The sequence below is a fragment of the Thermobia domestica genome, chromosome 5, assembly GCF_964235325.1.
Source record: "Thermobia domestica chromosome 5, izTheDome1.hap1.1, whole genome shotgun sequence".
Lineage (NCBI taxonomy): Eukaryota > Metazoa > Arthropoda > Insecta > Zygentoma > Lepismatidae > Thermobia > Thermobia domestica.
The window spans coordinates 158139344-158157412 of NC_137458.1; the positions used below are offsets into that span (position 1 = coordinate 158139344).

At 35.5% G+C, this 18069-nt stretch overlaps 1 protein-coding gene across 2 annotated transcripts in view; it reads left to right on the forward strand.

The window, feature by feature from the left end:
• Window positions 1-18069, forward strand: part of GABA-B-R2 (gamma-aminobutyric acid type B receptor subunit 2) — an 832753-nt gene that overhangs the window by 114099 nt on the left and 700585 nt on the right. For both annotated transcript variants that reach the window (XM_081759238.1, XM_081759239.1), the window contains exon 2: window positions 1661-1798. In XM_081759238.1, coding sequence (XP_081615364.1) covers window positions 1679-1798 — 120 coding nt within the window. In that variant the 5' untranslated portion in view covers window positions 1661-1678. The remainder of the gene's footprint in view (window positions 1-1660; window positions 1799-18069) is intronic.

Below are 18069 nucleotides of genomic sequence, written 5' to 3' on the forward strand. Positions count from 1 at the left end.
TGGTTGAAAAAAAACATATGTGGGATTTCTAAATATAGGTATGGTACATATTTAATCAAAACATTTTAAAATTGTTGTAATTAAATATTAATACACTTTAAGCTTGTAATGATTTTTTGACTATAAATAAAATAAAGAGTGTTTGAATACTCGTATCTCTGCTGTAAGAAGAATGAGAAACTTGTTATTTACACTTGGAATCTTGAAACTTTGTTCTTTTAGTTTGAGTATATTTTATATTAACAACGTTAACATTCTGCTTCCAGTAAATAATGCTTTAACCGACTGCGAAAACAGATTTTTACCTCACCGATGGGCTAAAACTTCGCATGAAGCAAGAAAAGTACAAAGCAGTAAATACTACAAAATATACTGTGAAAGTATATTAATATTATATGAAATACAAATTCTTAAAAAAATATATTAATTATAACATGATAGCATATTTTTGCTTACAATTATACTGTATATGTAGAAACATAGACTTTGGAAACAATAATATTGACAAATTAAATATGGAAACAATATTTCTGTATATCCTAAAGGAAACAATCATTTTCATTCTTTTATCACAAATAATCTCTACGTTTATAATTGAAACAGACTTCTTTTCACAAGTCTTCACAAAACTCTACTTGATAAAATCTTCAAATGAAGATTCCGAGTACACCTCTCCACATTGTTGATAGAATACAGGATCCTCAACTTCAGCTTCTTTCTCTTTTTAACGATCAGACTTTGCAACAATAACGTTTAAGTATATTTAGTTTTAGAGCAACTAGGACAGTTGTCTGGTACCTTATAATAACAAAACTGGTGGCCACACTTGTTTAAACTTGCTTTATTTATGCTGTTAAAGATATACTAAGTGAGGAAGCCATAGTTAATTTGAGTGTATTTTTAATTTCTGTGAAATGAATGCTAAGTATGGAGATACAAAGTTTAAAAGCAATAAAAATAGTTGAACTTATTGAAATAATTATCGTGGTAAGTTTTGGTGATTATTAAAATAATTTGAAACGAACTAGGACCGCAATATTTAATTATATATGTGTGTGTTACAACTTCGTATTATCACTGACTACACAAGATTACATTAATTGACTTTGTAGGCATCTCGAGGGGTAGAGTATCTATCCTTTGTGTTATTTTCAGCTGTAGTTTGTAACGTGTTTTTAGATCTTTCGCCTACTGTCTTTTAAAAATGGTAGGGATAAACCAGCATAAACTGAGTCTGTAGTTCAATAGTTGTTAGAATTGTTGGTTCAAATGCAGAAACCGAATCACTATCCAAAACTAATTTGAGAATACTGTACTGATGACTTTACGCTCAACTGTGATGTCGGAAGTAATGGCGTTGTATCATCTGTATCAACTGATTCATACTTTTCTTGTCTGGTGCTGCAGATGATGACACTTTCTCATAACTGCGCATCTGTTTCTGCCTATGGTGTAAAATCCGTATTCCTATATGTTACACTTCCGGTTTTAGTAGTAAATTTCCATAGTTTTTAAGTCTAGTTTCACAATATGAAACAAAACTAACTTGTTTGTTAATTTTTTTAAAAAAATAAGTATAGGGAGCATTTATTTGCTTGAAACATTGACATTTTTATAGTATTTGTCTAATTGTGATTTTTTGTTTTGCCTTTCTTTTCAGTGCAACGCGGCCGTTGGTATGAAGGCTTTTTTCGACATGATGGACAAACCTCCAAACAAGGTGATGCTCTTTGGTGCAGCGTGTACACATGTCACCGATCCTATCGCCAAGGCCTCCAAACGGTGGAGAATCACTCAGGTAAATAACAGTATTTTTAAATATACATACATACCATATAACTATAATATAAAAATTTTTAATGGTTTATAGATTATATTAGATTATCGAAAATTCTAATTTGGTTGAACCGAGCCTAACTCAGATTATATTGAAAAGAAATCTTTAAAATTTTCCCGGTTTTCTAGAGATACAGTATAGATCAAATAAACTGTAATATATACTTACTGTTAAAGTAGTTTATTATTGCAATTAATTCATAACATATTTTATTATTACTTTTAATTTATTTAAACTACGCACTAAATCTTTGGGAAATTGCTAAGAACACAATTGATACATTTTGTTTCTATTTCGACGGTAGTCTTAACGGGTTCTTCAACACACCACATTCTGCAAATATCACTGTGTGATTTAATTTCACTCCATTTCGCGAACAAACTCTAACTTAGTTTGAGTAGAAACAATCTTTTATGTATAGCATTCATTCTTTCAACAAAAACTCAGACTAAAACTTAATGTAAAATAAGCTCTAAAACAGAAATAGAGTACATATCTTACAGACAATTACTAGTCGACAGAAGACATCAGACAGAAGACTAAAGTGAGTTTAAATTACTGTACTACATATATGATTATCTATTGTTGTTCGAATATTAGACACGACTCCTGTTGCTATAAGTAGCATGACTGTCCAATCGGCTATTTTCTGACTTTTCTTTAAGTATAACTGTTTAAGTAAGGATAAAACTGAGCTCTTTAGCACAAGATAATATTGATACAGCTCTCAAAAGTTCGTATGAAAAGCTGAAAGAACAAAAGCAGTTTAATTTAATGGTTGCGAGAAAATTACAGCCACATCCAGTAACATGCAGCATATTATAGAGAGCTTCATTTTCTTAATGTGGAAAAACACTTATAGCACCATCGTTCCTATCTTCTCGTATTGTCGACAAATGGTTGCAGTCATTTGAACCATCAACAACCTACTTCGTAATAGTTACGGGTTTTTCCACTTAGTAGCGCTTGACTCAACTTTTTTAAATCCTTACATATCATCCTATAACTATATATCATTTAACTACTGTTTAATAAGATAAATGTAAAAGTTTTATATAGAAAACTTTTAAACTTGCTTTGAGCAGTAATTGTTCAATATATTTGAAAGTGAATAGTAACTGAATATTAGAGTAATAATAACAAATTTAATCTAAAGCAATGAATATGCAACAGGTAAGAAATTGGAATATTTTCTAAATATTGAACTTAAACGCCTAAACAGGGGTACCCGCCTATATGTACATGATTTTTATATCGCAACAATTACTTATACAGGCTACAAATCGCTATTGTAGAACATATAACAATGTAACTTGCGTCAGAGACACATGATGCAAACAGGATTGGCATTTGTGAGAAATCGAATCGGATCTTTTATGAGTTGTTGAATTTCCAAGACTCAAATTAACGCCTACTCCTCTGTACTTTTAAAATCATCTTTGAAATTGATTGTCCTTTCTTGCTTAGAATCTTTGTAAGAAATTATCTTGTGTACAGTGATGATACCTATATTGCTGCCAAAATGTCTTGAGCCGTGGCAAAAATGCGAACTAAAGCTCACACCCTCGACACACCCACGCGTTGAGCCAATATGGGTTCAGCTGCGAAGCGAGAAAGTCTTAGCGAAAGGGAATGCAATTCCTTCAGCCGATAGCAGCGCTCGGAACGGAAGACTAGGTATCAAGTCAATGTGGTATATATCTATAGAATTTAAGGTAATGTAGAACGTAGTAGACGCCGTAACACAATACAAACACCAAGACTGCCCATCTTACATCGAAGCTTTTTCGAATAAGTAATTGTATTCTGATACTGATGCTACAAAGTGCTATAGAAGGGAAAAGAACGAGAATAGTACGAAGAAAACTATGAATGAATTTTATATTGTTATGTAAAAGCGAAAAGGTTAATAGAGGACTCCAATTGTACGGAAACCTCTTAACTTGCATGCCAAAAGACTTGTTGCTATTACTTAATACAACAAGAATGAAATTTCTTACAGTCTACCTACGCTTCTATTCCGTCTAACGTAACTTCCACGCGTCTAACGCTTCTACGCGTCCAACGTAACTTCCAAATTCCAGTCTTCAGAAAATGTACTGCTTCTGCACTGAAAAGTAGAAATGGGATAATTAACTAACTGTCTGACCTATGAAAGCCGGAGGTTCAATGCCGCCGACTAGATCCAGTTTCTATTTTCAGTTCCCATTTCTGATAGATCCATCTTAATATTATAATCTATCTACGCCTAGTTCTTCTTAATAGTCGTTTTCCAGTTGGACTTCCAGTTAAAACCTTGAAAGTGTTCCTACTTTCTTCAATTCTGGCTACATGACCTGGCCTCCTGAGCCTCCTAATGTTGATGACCTTGTCGAAATGGCATGCAAAATAAAATTTTATGTATTCAATTTGAGAGCTTTGTTTCTTAACAGTAAAGAAAATAACTTTATCATAATTGGTAGTAATTATTGTTTGAACTTACAAGACATACTGAAAAAGAAAAAATATGAACATTTCATTGTTTCTAAAGGTAGGAATTTTCTACTGTTATTTAAGTCAGTATTCTTTGATGCATAGTCTGAGTATTTCTCATTACCCAACGGGAAATACATGACCACGTATTTCAAAATATTTATTAAATTAACAAAGTAAGTGTGGATATTCTTAGCGAAATTTTAGAGGAAAGGTTCTTAAATAGTAAAGTAGGATCTATATTTAGGACTATTCGAAAAAAGTAAGAATGTTATCACTCTAAACACTCTCTCCAATTTCATTCTAAAATGTAACATCCTTGCTCCATTATTTCGCCTTTAATCACGTAAACCATGTATAATCGTTTATGTGAATTTAAATCAGTTTTAGCACACTGGTGTGCATGACAGGTTATTACCATAAGGTGGTAAGTATTCAGCAGTATCTAAAGATATTCTATCTTCAAAAAAATTATACATTACAATGCACTTGGGTGATCGTTTGTAGCGTAGTGTTTATAACATTTTGTTTTTGATACCTACGTGTATATGATTCTGGATGTAGCTTTCGGTTGAAGCGAAATCTTTCTGAGCTAGTTCAACCTGTTGAATCAATTGGGGAGTGTTAGTTTATTTCGGAGTTGGTTTCCTGTTAACACATCACACAAGCCGCTATATCCTGCCATTCATATCCGTGGAATATAAGAACATGTAGCTGAACTTTTAGATTTATTTTTGAAAGATCAGTGTTCTGATAGGGTACAGTGGGGCTTTTTTTAGACAGCCTCCTACTTTCCACATCTTCCGAATTTCCCCAAAATAGTCTCAAACGTTTGTGCATCGTTTTTGCACAAAGAAATTTTAAAGTATTCAAAAATTAATTTGAGGTGCTCCTAAACGGCAGCCCTTAGCCCGCCAATTGGTGCCAAAAACTCTCAATCGTTAGTGCATTGTTCGTGTATGTTTGTGGGTGCAAAAGTTTGGTTTGTGAATAGAAGGGTTGTGGATTTCGTAGCACTTATTTTATGAGACTCTGTTGGGATAGCGTTTTGAGAGCTATGGCCGGTAGGAAAAGGTACGTTGTTAGAATATTCTTCTCATGAATACTGCTTTACCCCAGGATACGTAGCAATTGTGCATCTCGGAAAGTGAGAATTGAAAATCTTCAATAACTTGTAGTCTGAAGTGGTATATTCCGTTATACGAAAGCTCGTTAATTGCTAATCCAGCAGATGCTGCACGCTTTCAGGCTTCATTAATAAAAGTGCAGCACTGATATTTACTGGTAACTGAGCCTGGATTCTGGTAAAGAGAGATAGTTGTCTTGTAATTTGCTTTGGGAGCCTTAGAAACAGAGTAGTCGAATGGTTGTAGTGCATGTGTTGTACGTAGAGGAAAGGAAAACATTTCGAAGTCGTGACTTTGACAGAGTTCTAAAGCCGAAAGTTGTGAGTGAGATCTGTCTATCCCTAATCAAGTAAATCCGGCCCGAAATTCGATGTTCTTGGAAGTTCTTAATAAAGTTTTAAAAGTTTTTTTTTTCATTAATGTATCCACTTTCATTCTTGCGTACAAGGAATCCATGTAGGAGATAAGTTTTAAAGTCAGGATTCTAGTATATTTCGTTGAATATCACGACAGGAGGTATAAAAGAACATATTATATTACACCATGTAATCACTGTTACATTCTACCCCAATTCTACAGATGTCAAGCTGATAAAAGCTTTCTTTACATTTTTGTGATAGTTCTAAGGAGTATGTTATTTATAGGGCGTCCACTTATTTTCCATATTGTAAATATAGTTTGGATGGTAATGTAGATCATACTCATTCATAATTAAGATTTCACAGCTTCCTGTTAACGCCAGATGCTTTCGCTTTCCACAATCATTCAGGTTTTCTCGAACTTCGGTCAATTCGTTTACAGAACGTTTGAAATCATCGCTTTGCTGCCATTTTTTCTATTATTTTCAGAGCAGTATCTGGGAATATCTACGTAGCTCATATTTACATGCATACAACTGAGCTATCATGACACTTTCTTCTAAGTAAGTCCAAAGCACCTTGAATTCTAAATATTTTAATCTATCTGTTAGTTTTTTCTTTAAATCATTGGAAAACAAGCTTGGTTTTCGAATATCACCGAACAACTTTCTTAGACTTTCAATACAGCAGGAATTAAGTCATCTGCAACAATTAATATTCTCTGTTGATACAATATCATAGGTATAAAATTATAGAACGGTCATTAAATACAATTCAATTGACTTTCGTAGTTCTGATGATCCCAATATTGGTAGGTCACCATTAACGTCAGGATTAACTGATTGTTCCATGCTTTATTTGCTCCATTTTAATATTTTATCTTTTTTATTATAATATCTCACCATCTGAAAAGACAAAATATATGATCGCCTACTAAGAACCTGGACATAAATAAATATAAAATATCCTAGTTCTAATTCCATTGTTATTCAAATTGACCCGCTTTCACGAGTATTTATCGAAATTGCCCGGCTTGAAGCGAATATAAAATTCAAACTGTGGTATAGAAACTGCTCACCAGTTGGCGCCAGCGTAAAATATATGAAAGCACCATATGCCACTGATATAATTCTAAACAGTTTTACTTTATCCATTTAGTGGTGATATTAGCTTAAGGAAAGATTAAATATTAAGACAACTAAAGAACTGACATGTTAGTACTTACTTTGCTGCAAATAAAAAGAAATGTATATTCCTTCAGAGCTACAGGAATGCTTTGTGTTTCTGAGACCGACTTCGGCAAACTAACGCCTACAGATCTTCTGCAATTTTACTAACATGGTAAGCTGCAGTTCTACTACAGCTATGAAAATGCATAACACTGTTCAAATTTCAACTATTCAAATTCCCCCGCTGCACTCTGCTTGTCCTTTTGTCCTTTAGATCTCAATATTTACAGCATAACGTCTCAAATAAATATTTTTGGACTCTAATGCAATACATTTAATCATATTATTTGCATCATTTACTGATCTCTCAAAATATATTCGTGGTTATATGTTGCCTATAGAACACAAGAAACAGAAAATAACTTACGTAGCTACTAAAATTGCCATTCTAGCTTAAGAGGAACAAAAATATATAGCGAGGGTTTCAAAAGTTCATTTGATTTAAAATATAGTATTTTACTCCCAGTTCGTTTACTGAATTTGTTCATTATAAAAAATCTCTTAAATATTTTAAATGTGCTCACCGCCGTTGAGAATGGAACACAGAAAAGGAGAATCGTAGATATCCAAATTTCTAGAAATGTAGAGCATGGGAAGATAAACAATTAATTAGCGCGACAGCGGCGTAAAGCAAAAGAGGTGCCTGATATGCTACCTATTGACAAGTGGAGGACTGCCAAGAAGACACAATTCAGTGTTAGTCGAAGGTTGATGTGACGTGAGTATGTACATGTGGTCAAAGGATGCCTCATCAATGAATACTGCAGGCTTTTCAGCAGCTTTCAGCCTTTGAGTTCGGACAGAAAGTGGAATGTCGGGAGTGCGGTTTATCTTTACACGACATTGGTGACCCTATTCGACTACACATATAGACTCGATGGTTCCACAAAGCTACTATGAGCGAATTCCAATGTATGCTCCATACTACAAGTCGCGAGGACAGGTGACTTGTGCGCGTTGCTCTAACGAATCCGACAGTCACATCCCATACACTGGCATAAGCACTAAAGACACTGTGTCCAGTGTCCTCACTAACAGTTTTACGTCTCCTAGCAGTTTGGAAAGATTTGGACGACGCCCATTCCTACAGCTTTTACTGACTGCATATCATAGGTATGAGATACTACAATGGTGTCGTCAACATCGCCGATGGAGTGATAAGTGGCAGAACATTTTTCCAGACGGAATCCCACATCAATCGGAAGCATAAATATGGATGCACCTGTATCTGGCGCTGCCATGGAGCCAGGCACTACTGTGATATGAGCGGCACCTGCATTATGCATCGCCATGTCTGTCCTGCACGGGTGTTATTGTACGGGGTGCCATTGTATTCCGTGACAGCTCGTACATCCAACCAATTCACGAACATTTGACCAGCCCACGGTATTGGTGAGATGTTGAACTTGATTCTGGTCCCTTTAATACAGGTCCTGTCGGGATTACATTCTAGCAGGACAATGCTTACCCTTCTTGCACAATGAAGGCTTTTGCAAGAAGGATGTGCTTTCTTCGCTGAGCACAATGTTCATCTGCTTGCTTGGCCGGCATGTTACCTCGATCTTTGATCGATTGAATGCGTCTAGTTGGTGACTGCACAACGTTTTTCATACCTGTAAACTCTACCAGCTACAGTTGAGGAGCTGTTGCATCTTGTCGAAGATATATGGCTCGCCATACTCCACGAGGACATCCAAACGCTCATTTTCTCGATGTCTTCCCGTGTTGGAGACATTCTGACCGTCAATAATAGGTTCACAGCTACTTACCGTTGCCATGTCTATTCCGCCGTTACCACGTTGTCACACGTCGCACAGAACGACAATTTAATCATTTGCAACTGGTTCCACCAGCTCTCTGCCTGCCAACTTTGGTGCTGCTATCTTCTGTCAATCTTGGCGTTCCATTTTTAATGGAAAGAACTTTATTTCAATAGGCTTCAGCTTTATATTATTGACGAATATATCAAATATAATATCTATGCTGACCATGTTCATAATAATATATTATCCATATAAAGTGTTTGTCTTTTCATCATATTATTATATGGTACGTACACAATCTGCCATTCCCAGCTAATCAAACTACTAATTATCAATATAGTTTATACACAGGATTAAAGAAAATGTATCTATACGTAGACCAATCGTTTAATATAAATGAAAGTTTCATTCACGTCATTCTGTGTGTAGAAATCGATTCAATTGATCCGTGGATTACATAAGCATACACCTAGTTCAGACGGATGAGAGCAAGTGTTAACTTTTCACATAGCGAAATCCAGTTTTATCAAACATGAACAATAGTAACAAGAGTAAGATTATTTAACATATTATAGACAACTACACGTAATAAATTTATTGTACAATTTCCTCCTTTTCATTCCATTTCACGCAAAAATATGATCTTCCTTCGTCGTTAAAAGTTTATCGGGCTCATATGAGGGAAGTATATATATATCATGATTTGATGGAATATATGTATCTATCTATCATGTAACCAGCAGCCCCTCCCTCGATTCATTTCCCTTTCAAAACCACTCACATAACCCGTTTGACCATCACAACTAAATTCTAACTGCGTATACTGACAATAACAATCCATTCTTCTCCGCTACTTGATTTTGAGATTAATTATGACAGTGAAATGTGAGTGAGTTAATTATGTTTCGAAAACTGATTAGATACCTTTACTAATTTCATCAACGCTCCCAATGACATCTGATTAACTTTATCAAGGCTTGTTGTATTGTATCGATCCTAATGCGCTTTATGTATCGTCATTAGAACATTGCGTACATGTTTATATAATATGAAGAGATTAAATCTCTCATTACCTCGTGGCCAGTTTTCTCTCCTCTCCTCTCTTATTCTGGTAAATGGAAGAATTTCATAAACAACTACGTAAACAATGTTGAACAAGAGGCAAATATTTTACTCTAATTTTCTCGTTTTCCGACAAATTATGTACAAAACACGGGAAAAGCTTTCTCGTGTTTGTGAATATTAACTTTGTTTAATCTAATGGTTAATGTTAGTTGTTGTTTCATGTTTATTGGTTGATACTTCTTTAAAATGTCAATACATTGTTATATCAGTCGATTATCACTATGTTATTTTCCGGAGTTGGTGGTAAATGATGATGCCCAGGAAAAGTTAAATATGTTTCGTGTAAAACACTGATCCAATTACTTTAAAGGGTCATTCGAACTTTAAAATTGATGTTTGGAGCTGACATTGGGACACTCGACAACTTTTGCAAAATTGTGAGATTTTCCGCACCCAGTCACAGTTTTCCTTATGAAGAAGAGAGAAAGCAAAGAAATCATACCTGGTCTTCTGTACTTATAGCAGGATCGCCAGAAAATAAAATCATGTGATTGGTCAATGTTTCTATTGCGGGTCTTGATCCATGGTCTCTAGGTTTGCACTAGCCAAGCTAAAGCTTTAATAATGACATAAAATCTAGGAACAAATTTCATCTGTGGTGTGAGTATTCTTTGTTGAAAATGAAATGAAATCTTTAAGTTTTACGTCCAACGTTTATGCCGCCTAGGCTGAAGGAGACGGTGATGATGAGAAATGAATGAAATGGTGGAATGAAGAAAGTGTGAGGAAACGAGAGAACCCCTAGGAAACCAACGTGCACGGTGTTTGTTCACCACAAAGCTCGCTAAGATCGAACCAAGGACCCCATTCACCAGAGGGGAACGCTCTACCACTGAGCCACAGTGAGAGTTCTTTGTTATGCAAATTAAAGTAAGACTCGTTACTCCAGCTCTGAGATTCCCTCATGGATACAGGTCAGGAAATTTCGCCTACGGAGTAGGAGACCCTGGTTTGATTCCCATTATGAGCTCATATGTTTCGGGTCTTATGTTGAGATGTAGCTCTACAGCTTTTATAGGTACAATTCTCAAAATGGACATTAAACTATAAACCAAGCAACGTGCTATAACTCGGTGTTCCTTACCTCTAGTATCATTCCTGTACTTTCCATAGTGTATTATCTCCCGATTAAAAAACGAGAGTTAGGCTTATGTTGCTTGAAAATGACATTGTGTACTAAGATTTCTTTTATTGTATGTCCGGAAATCTAAGATATGTTTAAATGCCAGCTATATAAGATCATACGTGACTTTTCCATTGGAAAAGGTGAACGTGTGTCATAAGAAATGAGCTGTGTGAATATAGCATTCACAATATTATTACCTGCATATGAATCTGCTTTTACAATGTCTCTGTCAATACCAGCACATAATGAGATAATATATATACTGACCAACCAGAACAAAACGACACCTACCTAATATCTTGTATATCAACTTTTGGCTTGCAGCACAGCAGTAGTACGTTTTTGCATGAAAGCAATGAGAACTTGGTAGGTGGCTGGAGGTATGACGCACGCACTACTTCTGCACACACAAATCATTTAGTTAATTAAAATTCCGCAGAGGAGGTCAATGAACTCGGATCTGACGCTCAACGACACCCTAAAGGAGGTATTGGATTAAGCTCAAATGAGTTTTGGCGACGATTGCAATAATTGAAATTCGCCACTCTGCTCCTCCTACCACTTCAGCACAAAGTTGGCCTTGTGACAAGGAGAGTTGTCCTACTGAATAATGACGTTCCCAACTGGATATATGGCAACATGAATAGATGTACGTGATCACCAATGACTTGCCGACAGCTAAGAACTGTCATGGTACCCTCCACATATCACCACTGGTATGATCATGGATGGTATTCAACTATCACAATGTGAAGTGTGCCATGCTGTCCTTAGAAATGATGCTCTCCTACTCTTTCGATTGCAAAGACTTTTGTCGAGAGCACATCCAGCCCTCAAAGACAAATATATTTTTTTATTATTCTAGAAAGAAACTCGCTGAAACGTATGATTGTAGTTTCCTCTGGAACCTTTCACGAGCAAAATGAAAACGTGGTGAAATTTTATTGAAAATGATTTGTCTTGAGACAGGGTTGTAGGAATCTGTACTGGCGGAGTTCCAATAATGTTAAGTTCGCGGTCTGAATTTATAAAGTTGACAGAAATCGTCAATTATTAGTTCGCACTGCTTAATTCACAGGCAAGCCTTAGCTTCAAAAACTTTACCAGAGAACTTGAAACAGGTATTATCATTGGTTATTAAAGTTGTTAATTTTGTAAAGTGCTCAAAAGACTCGTCTGTTTGAGGGTTTGTGTTACGACTTCATTGCAGAACATAAAACTTTACTTTTCCATAACGAAATTCGTTGGTTGTCGAAAGGTAATATGTTAAATAGGCTATGCGAGCTTAAGTCAGGTATGGAAATATTTATCCTAAATGTAGGAAAAGATGAACATTAAACTTCTCTTACTGATGACGTATTTTCTGACTTTTTGAAATATTAAATACTTTGAATCTCAAACTGCAAAATAGAAACACGAATATACTTATCTTTACCGAAATTATCACCAAAATATCAAGACACTTGTGAAGGTAAACCTTTGTCAACCATCATACTGAGATTTTCCTCTGCCCTTATTTGGTAAGTTTTCGACCTCCAGTTTGTACACTGAAATAGCATTTTGTGCTTATTTTCGATCATTTTGTAAAAGAAAATGGGGTAACTGTCCCAATAATTGACAGTGTACCAGTAATTGACACTGTCGTCTTTTTTCCGACGCTACAAGACTGCGGGACTAGGTACAAGCAAATGCTGCCACCTTTTCTTCCTTTGCAGTGTTGTTAATCCCACACCACTGTTAATATTTGCCTCTAAGTAGTAGTTCTCCAAAGAAAACAGAAAATTGATGGACAGTGCAAAATAGTACTATAATAGCTATATTAGCGAAAGAAATAAACATGTTTATCCAGATGGAAACTTATAAATCAGCTTGGTAAGTTGGTAGAAAATTATATGGTTCATTAGAATAAGATATTAGGAGATGTCAATTACTGGGTCACAAGGTGTCAATTACTGGTGAATCTCACAAATCTTGGTTTCAATTACTGGTACAATGATCAACTTTTCGTATACATATTGTAAAAAATAATAATTATTAGTCTATTATATTTATGATGGTCTATATAGATGAAGGAAGGATGCCTTCGTCCCTCTACGAGAGATCAGTAAGCCAGGCTCTTTAAAGGGTGAAGAAACTTGCAATTTGTCAAACACTGTTCTTATACTGTCAATTATTGGGACAGTTACCCTGGTTTAGTTTTTTATAAAGTATAAATCTTGAATGAGAATAGAAAAGACAAAATGTTAAACATGTAAGGCCTTATGCAGAGTTTCCTGACGCGTGATTAGTGCCATACTAAAGCGTTCGACTAGTATATGTTTCCTGCAGTAGTCAGACTTTTAGTATGACACTAATCATACGTCAAAACGACTCTGCATAAGGCCCGTAGCGTTTAGGAGTTTACCAAAGCAAAAATTTAAATGCTTCTTACAAGTTATGTTTTATTGATAATTTCACATTTTATTTCTGTCATAGCTTGAGCCCACTTGCTTGCTCTTCACGCCACCCAGGTTGGGAACCACTGCCTTAAAGGCTGAGAAAACGTATTATTCAATCGAAAATGGACAAAATTATACCATATTTATGTGATTATAATTTACTTTCAACCGAACAACCCTACATGAAGAAGGGAATGCTGTTAACTAATGTCTTTGAATTTCGCTCCCAAACAACTCGCAGATTGAACGCCTTGCGTCTATCGTGTCTCAGGGTCTGTTTTATCGAAGTTAAGTGGAACAACAATATGCGTCTATCCGTTCTAGGTGGATGCACCTTGAGCTGCAGGTATTTACTAGCTGCCTTCCCTACACAACTTGCTTGGTAAATCTTGACCCGTTTTCCAGCTTCATGACTTAATTTATGTGTATTTTCTTTATTTCAAACTACATTAATCTTGCTAATTCGGTTTGAATGAGACGGGACTATCTGGGGATGTCAATAGCTCGGAATTCCCATAAAAGAAAATCATTTTTTTTTTTTTATAGAAGTTGGTTAACTAAACTGCATTCTATATTTACCCTGTCCGTGTGTTCTTCGGCCGTCCATCCGAAAGACAGAAAATCTGAAGAACTGTTATGATGGATCGTCATCAATTTCGGCGAACATGTAGAGGATCAAATGCTAGTAATCGAGTTTATTGACGAATATGATCTATTCACCAGAAGTGATAGAAATCAATCACTTCTGGTTTTATGTTCTCACTATGGAGGAAAAATGGTAATTCATAGAGAAGAATGGTTTCTTATAATCGATTAAACGTCCTGAAAATACATTTTATTTCCACTGTTAACTCTCTACCGAAACCAAAAGCGATAAAAATCCATTAAAACTCCCGGTTTCAATATTGATCTACATTGAACAAACGAAATATCGAGAAGCAGTTTCAGTTTGATCGCTATATAGAGTCAAAATAGACAGTGAAAAATGGTTCTCTGCAATCAATTTAGCTTCCCAGTACTGTATTCCAACTCCACTGTAACCTCTTTACTGAGACCGGGAGCGGTAGAAATCTAGTATTACTTCCGGTTTCAATGTTAGTTGTGGAAGTATCACGCCATACAAACTAATATTCTTCATTTTATGTACACGTGGCATTGCTACTTGTATTTTTCCTAATAAAATATAAATTTTGAATGTCATAGTTGACTAAATTAACTTGTGGTGCTCTGATTTAATTGTGCGTAGATTGGACTCAGTCATTACTTTAACTGCATAGAAAGAAAGAATTTGCAGTACCTTTTATTAAGTAAATTGACCACCTTCCTGTTAAGACTTACTTCAGCCTAACAAGACAACCATGCATGCAACCTTATATATCACCTCACTGTCAGTAACTTCTTCATTATTGTTTACTTATAGCTACATTGTTTAATAATATAGTCCATTTAAAAATTAAGCCTTTGTTTCACTACATAACCATCTTTAACTAACTAACGCTATTAGATGTAGAACCCGGAGATTCAATGCTGCATTCACAAAAGGTCTCCATTGACTTATGTCCTTAGCCAACTGGATCCAGTTTCTACTTTGCATTCCTATTTCTGCGGGATCCATCTTAATATTGTCCTCCCATCTGCGCTAGCTATTACTGAGGGTCCTTTCCGATTGGATTTCTTGTTAAAACCTTGAAAACGTTCCTACTTTCTTCCATTCTGGCTACATAATCTGCTCACCTGAACCTCCTAGACTTGATGACCCTAACAATGTTTGGTAAACGATATTAATTATGTTGTTCCTCGTCATGAAGTTTCCGCCATTTCCCATTCCCGTTCCTCTCGGGTCCGAATATTTGTCTTAGGTTTTTATTCTTAAATACTTTCGGTATGTGTTCTTTCCTCAGAGTAAGCGACTATATTTCGCATACATTACAGAAGGTATAATTATCAAGGTATGTGTAAGACCTATAATTAAATCTTATCAAATAATACAATGTCTGCCGAAATCTTTATTTTCAAAAACCCAACAATCACATATAAAATTGGACCTCCCCTCTATTCTTTGTATGCATCTGTAAACTTGTATTAGTCCTGTTTTTGTCTAATCTCTTTCTATTTTTAGAACTTACTTTTTCAGTCAAACACAGAATAAAAACCTACTGTGATATTAAATAATAGTGGATCAAATCTCTTGAAAGGCGTCAGAGCTTAATTGAAGTGGTTAGTGAACAACACAACTGACTTGAAAAATTCGCTGATAAGAGAATTGGTGTTTGTATGAGGTCGTGTCTTTGTCGTGGCTCGAATTATACGAGATATCGGATAATCGTGGCTATACTCAAGAGCGCCCGAAGAAAAGTTTCTAGGGGAGCTCATCTCCCTGGTTTGCCACATTGCGTCTGATATTTCTGGTATTTAATATTATATATACATTTTCGTGAGCCTGAGGGTCTCGGGCCCCACCCAGCCTCCCCTTCGGACGCCCATGGCTATACTCTATATAAAATTTCCAGAATTTGGTATAGTTATGAGATACCTATGTACAGGGAAAGCTCAAGATGTTGCTTGTCAAATAATCACCTTATCATTTTCAGTCATTGAAAAAGTAAGATATATGTTGTTTTTTTTTCTTTCTCTTATACTATTGGAAAAACAGACTGCGAAAGGAGAATTAAAATCTGGTTGATAAGCATTCCTGAAGTTTAGAAAATACTACAAAATCTTTATTGATTATAATTTGGGGCCAGTTATTTTGAAGCGAGAAATGCGTCATCATCTTGCTGTGACGTCGAAAATAAGTGTTAAATATATTTCACTGTGATATCTGACACGTTTTCAAATCTATTTTATATTTTTAAGGAAATTTATCATTTGAATTTTATTTTTTTATTCAGGACCTTAAGTAAGTGAATAACAAACCAGCAAGTGTTCGAGTATGGAAAAAAATGAGAGAAGAAAATTCAGTTGGGAGGAGAGCTAGACAAAGATTTTCCTTTTATCAATGTTATTTAATAACTTATCTATCTAGAAGGATAGTAAAGAAGGATAAGGAATGCAGTATGGCAGTAACAGATAGGATTACATGTATGTTCTGCACATGGTATGGTGCAATTTGAAAAGCAAGTTAATATGATATTAGAAGTTTTGCGGAAGAACTACGGAGGATATGTGAATATATTAATCGTTAGAATGACAGCAAGGATGAGTAGAACAACGCATCATCCCTATCATCATAGGTATTCTGCCGTTATTGGCAGGTAACTTGCCGCAGCTGATAAGCTTCAATACTCCAAGATCTTCCACTAACATCTTCGTCTTCAGGTGCGATTTTCTTGTTTTGATATCGTCCATCAATTGTAGCATCCTTCGCCCGCTCCCTTTCTTTCCTGCCACCATACCCTTTAGCACGTCCCTCATGATAGAGTTCCTTAGAACAAGGCGGTCGGTATTTTAAATACAGAATTATGAAAGGAGAAAGTAGAACAGCCCAGTAGATTTTGTATCCGAATGATTACTGAAGATATGAAGTGCAGATATACTGGCCTCTTTACATACATATGCACCAACTAACCGCGTAACCACAAATTGGCTTCTTTTTTTAAAAAAAGAGAGGTATTACATCTTGTGTTATCATAGACTAACCGTTTTAACGCACGCCATGTTCTAACTCGTCTGATGTACTACAAACAATCACCTAATTTAGTCTATCAATAGCAATGTCCAGGTGCTGTACACGCATCTTCAACGTTATCACATCTTACGTTTTGCAAACAAAGAGTGTTTCCATTATTTTGATAACCCTTTATATGTATTTATCTGTATGTAACATATTTTTGTTCATGTTCAACTTATTCAATATAGCAAAACAGATGGATAGATTATATTGGATTTATTCATACACATGAAGTAACGGAGTGCAATCACAGCATATATGTTTTTAATGAGTTTAGTTGGATACAATAGTAAAAGGTGTTCTCAGCCATATTTTATGAACTGTACAAACTAAAGATGAACTTTTTATTCATTCTAATAGCTCAGAAAGCGCGTAAAATATCCCGAATTAACTGTGTGGCTAGAAAACACGTATGACGTGACTACCAGTTATGTGGTGTGTGGTATGGAGACAGAGTGAGGATGTGGGACACCCACTCACACACGCACACACACATGAAAACGTGCGAATACCTGAGTTAAAACACAGTTACAAATGGATGGTTATAAAATGTTACGTGGCCTCTTTTGGTGGTCGATAAAATATGGAAATAAGGGCGTCCTTTGTATGTGTATGCGATGGGGGTTTCACTTTAAAAAAAAAAAAAAAGTGTTAGCGAATTGACGGGCGTTCGTTAGCAAGAGGGGAGAAGGGATAGAAAATGGCTGTAAAGCGATAAGCATTATCCAGCTTAGCGTTTTCATTCCACTCGGAGAATGTGAATAATCATCCATATTCAGAGGCGTAACATTATATCCGCCCCTTCCCCATGCTGCACTTGGTTTACCTCTTCCGAAGTAGAAAGAGGACAGAGTTGCCAATCCAGAATAAAATTATCCTAATTTAATTTAATTATTTGAATGGAGGTATAGAATGTTTGTAAA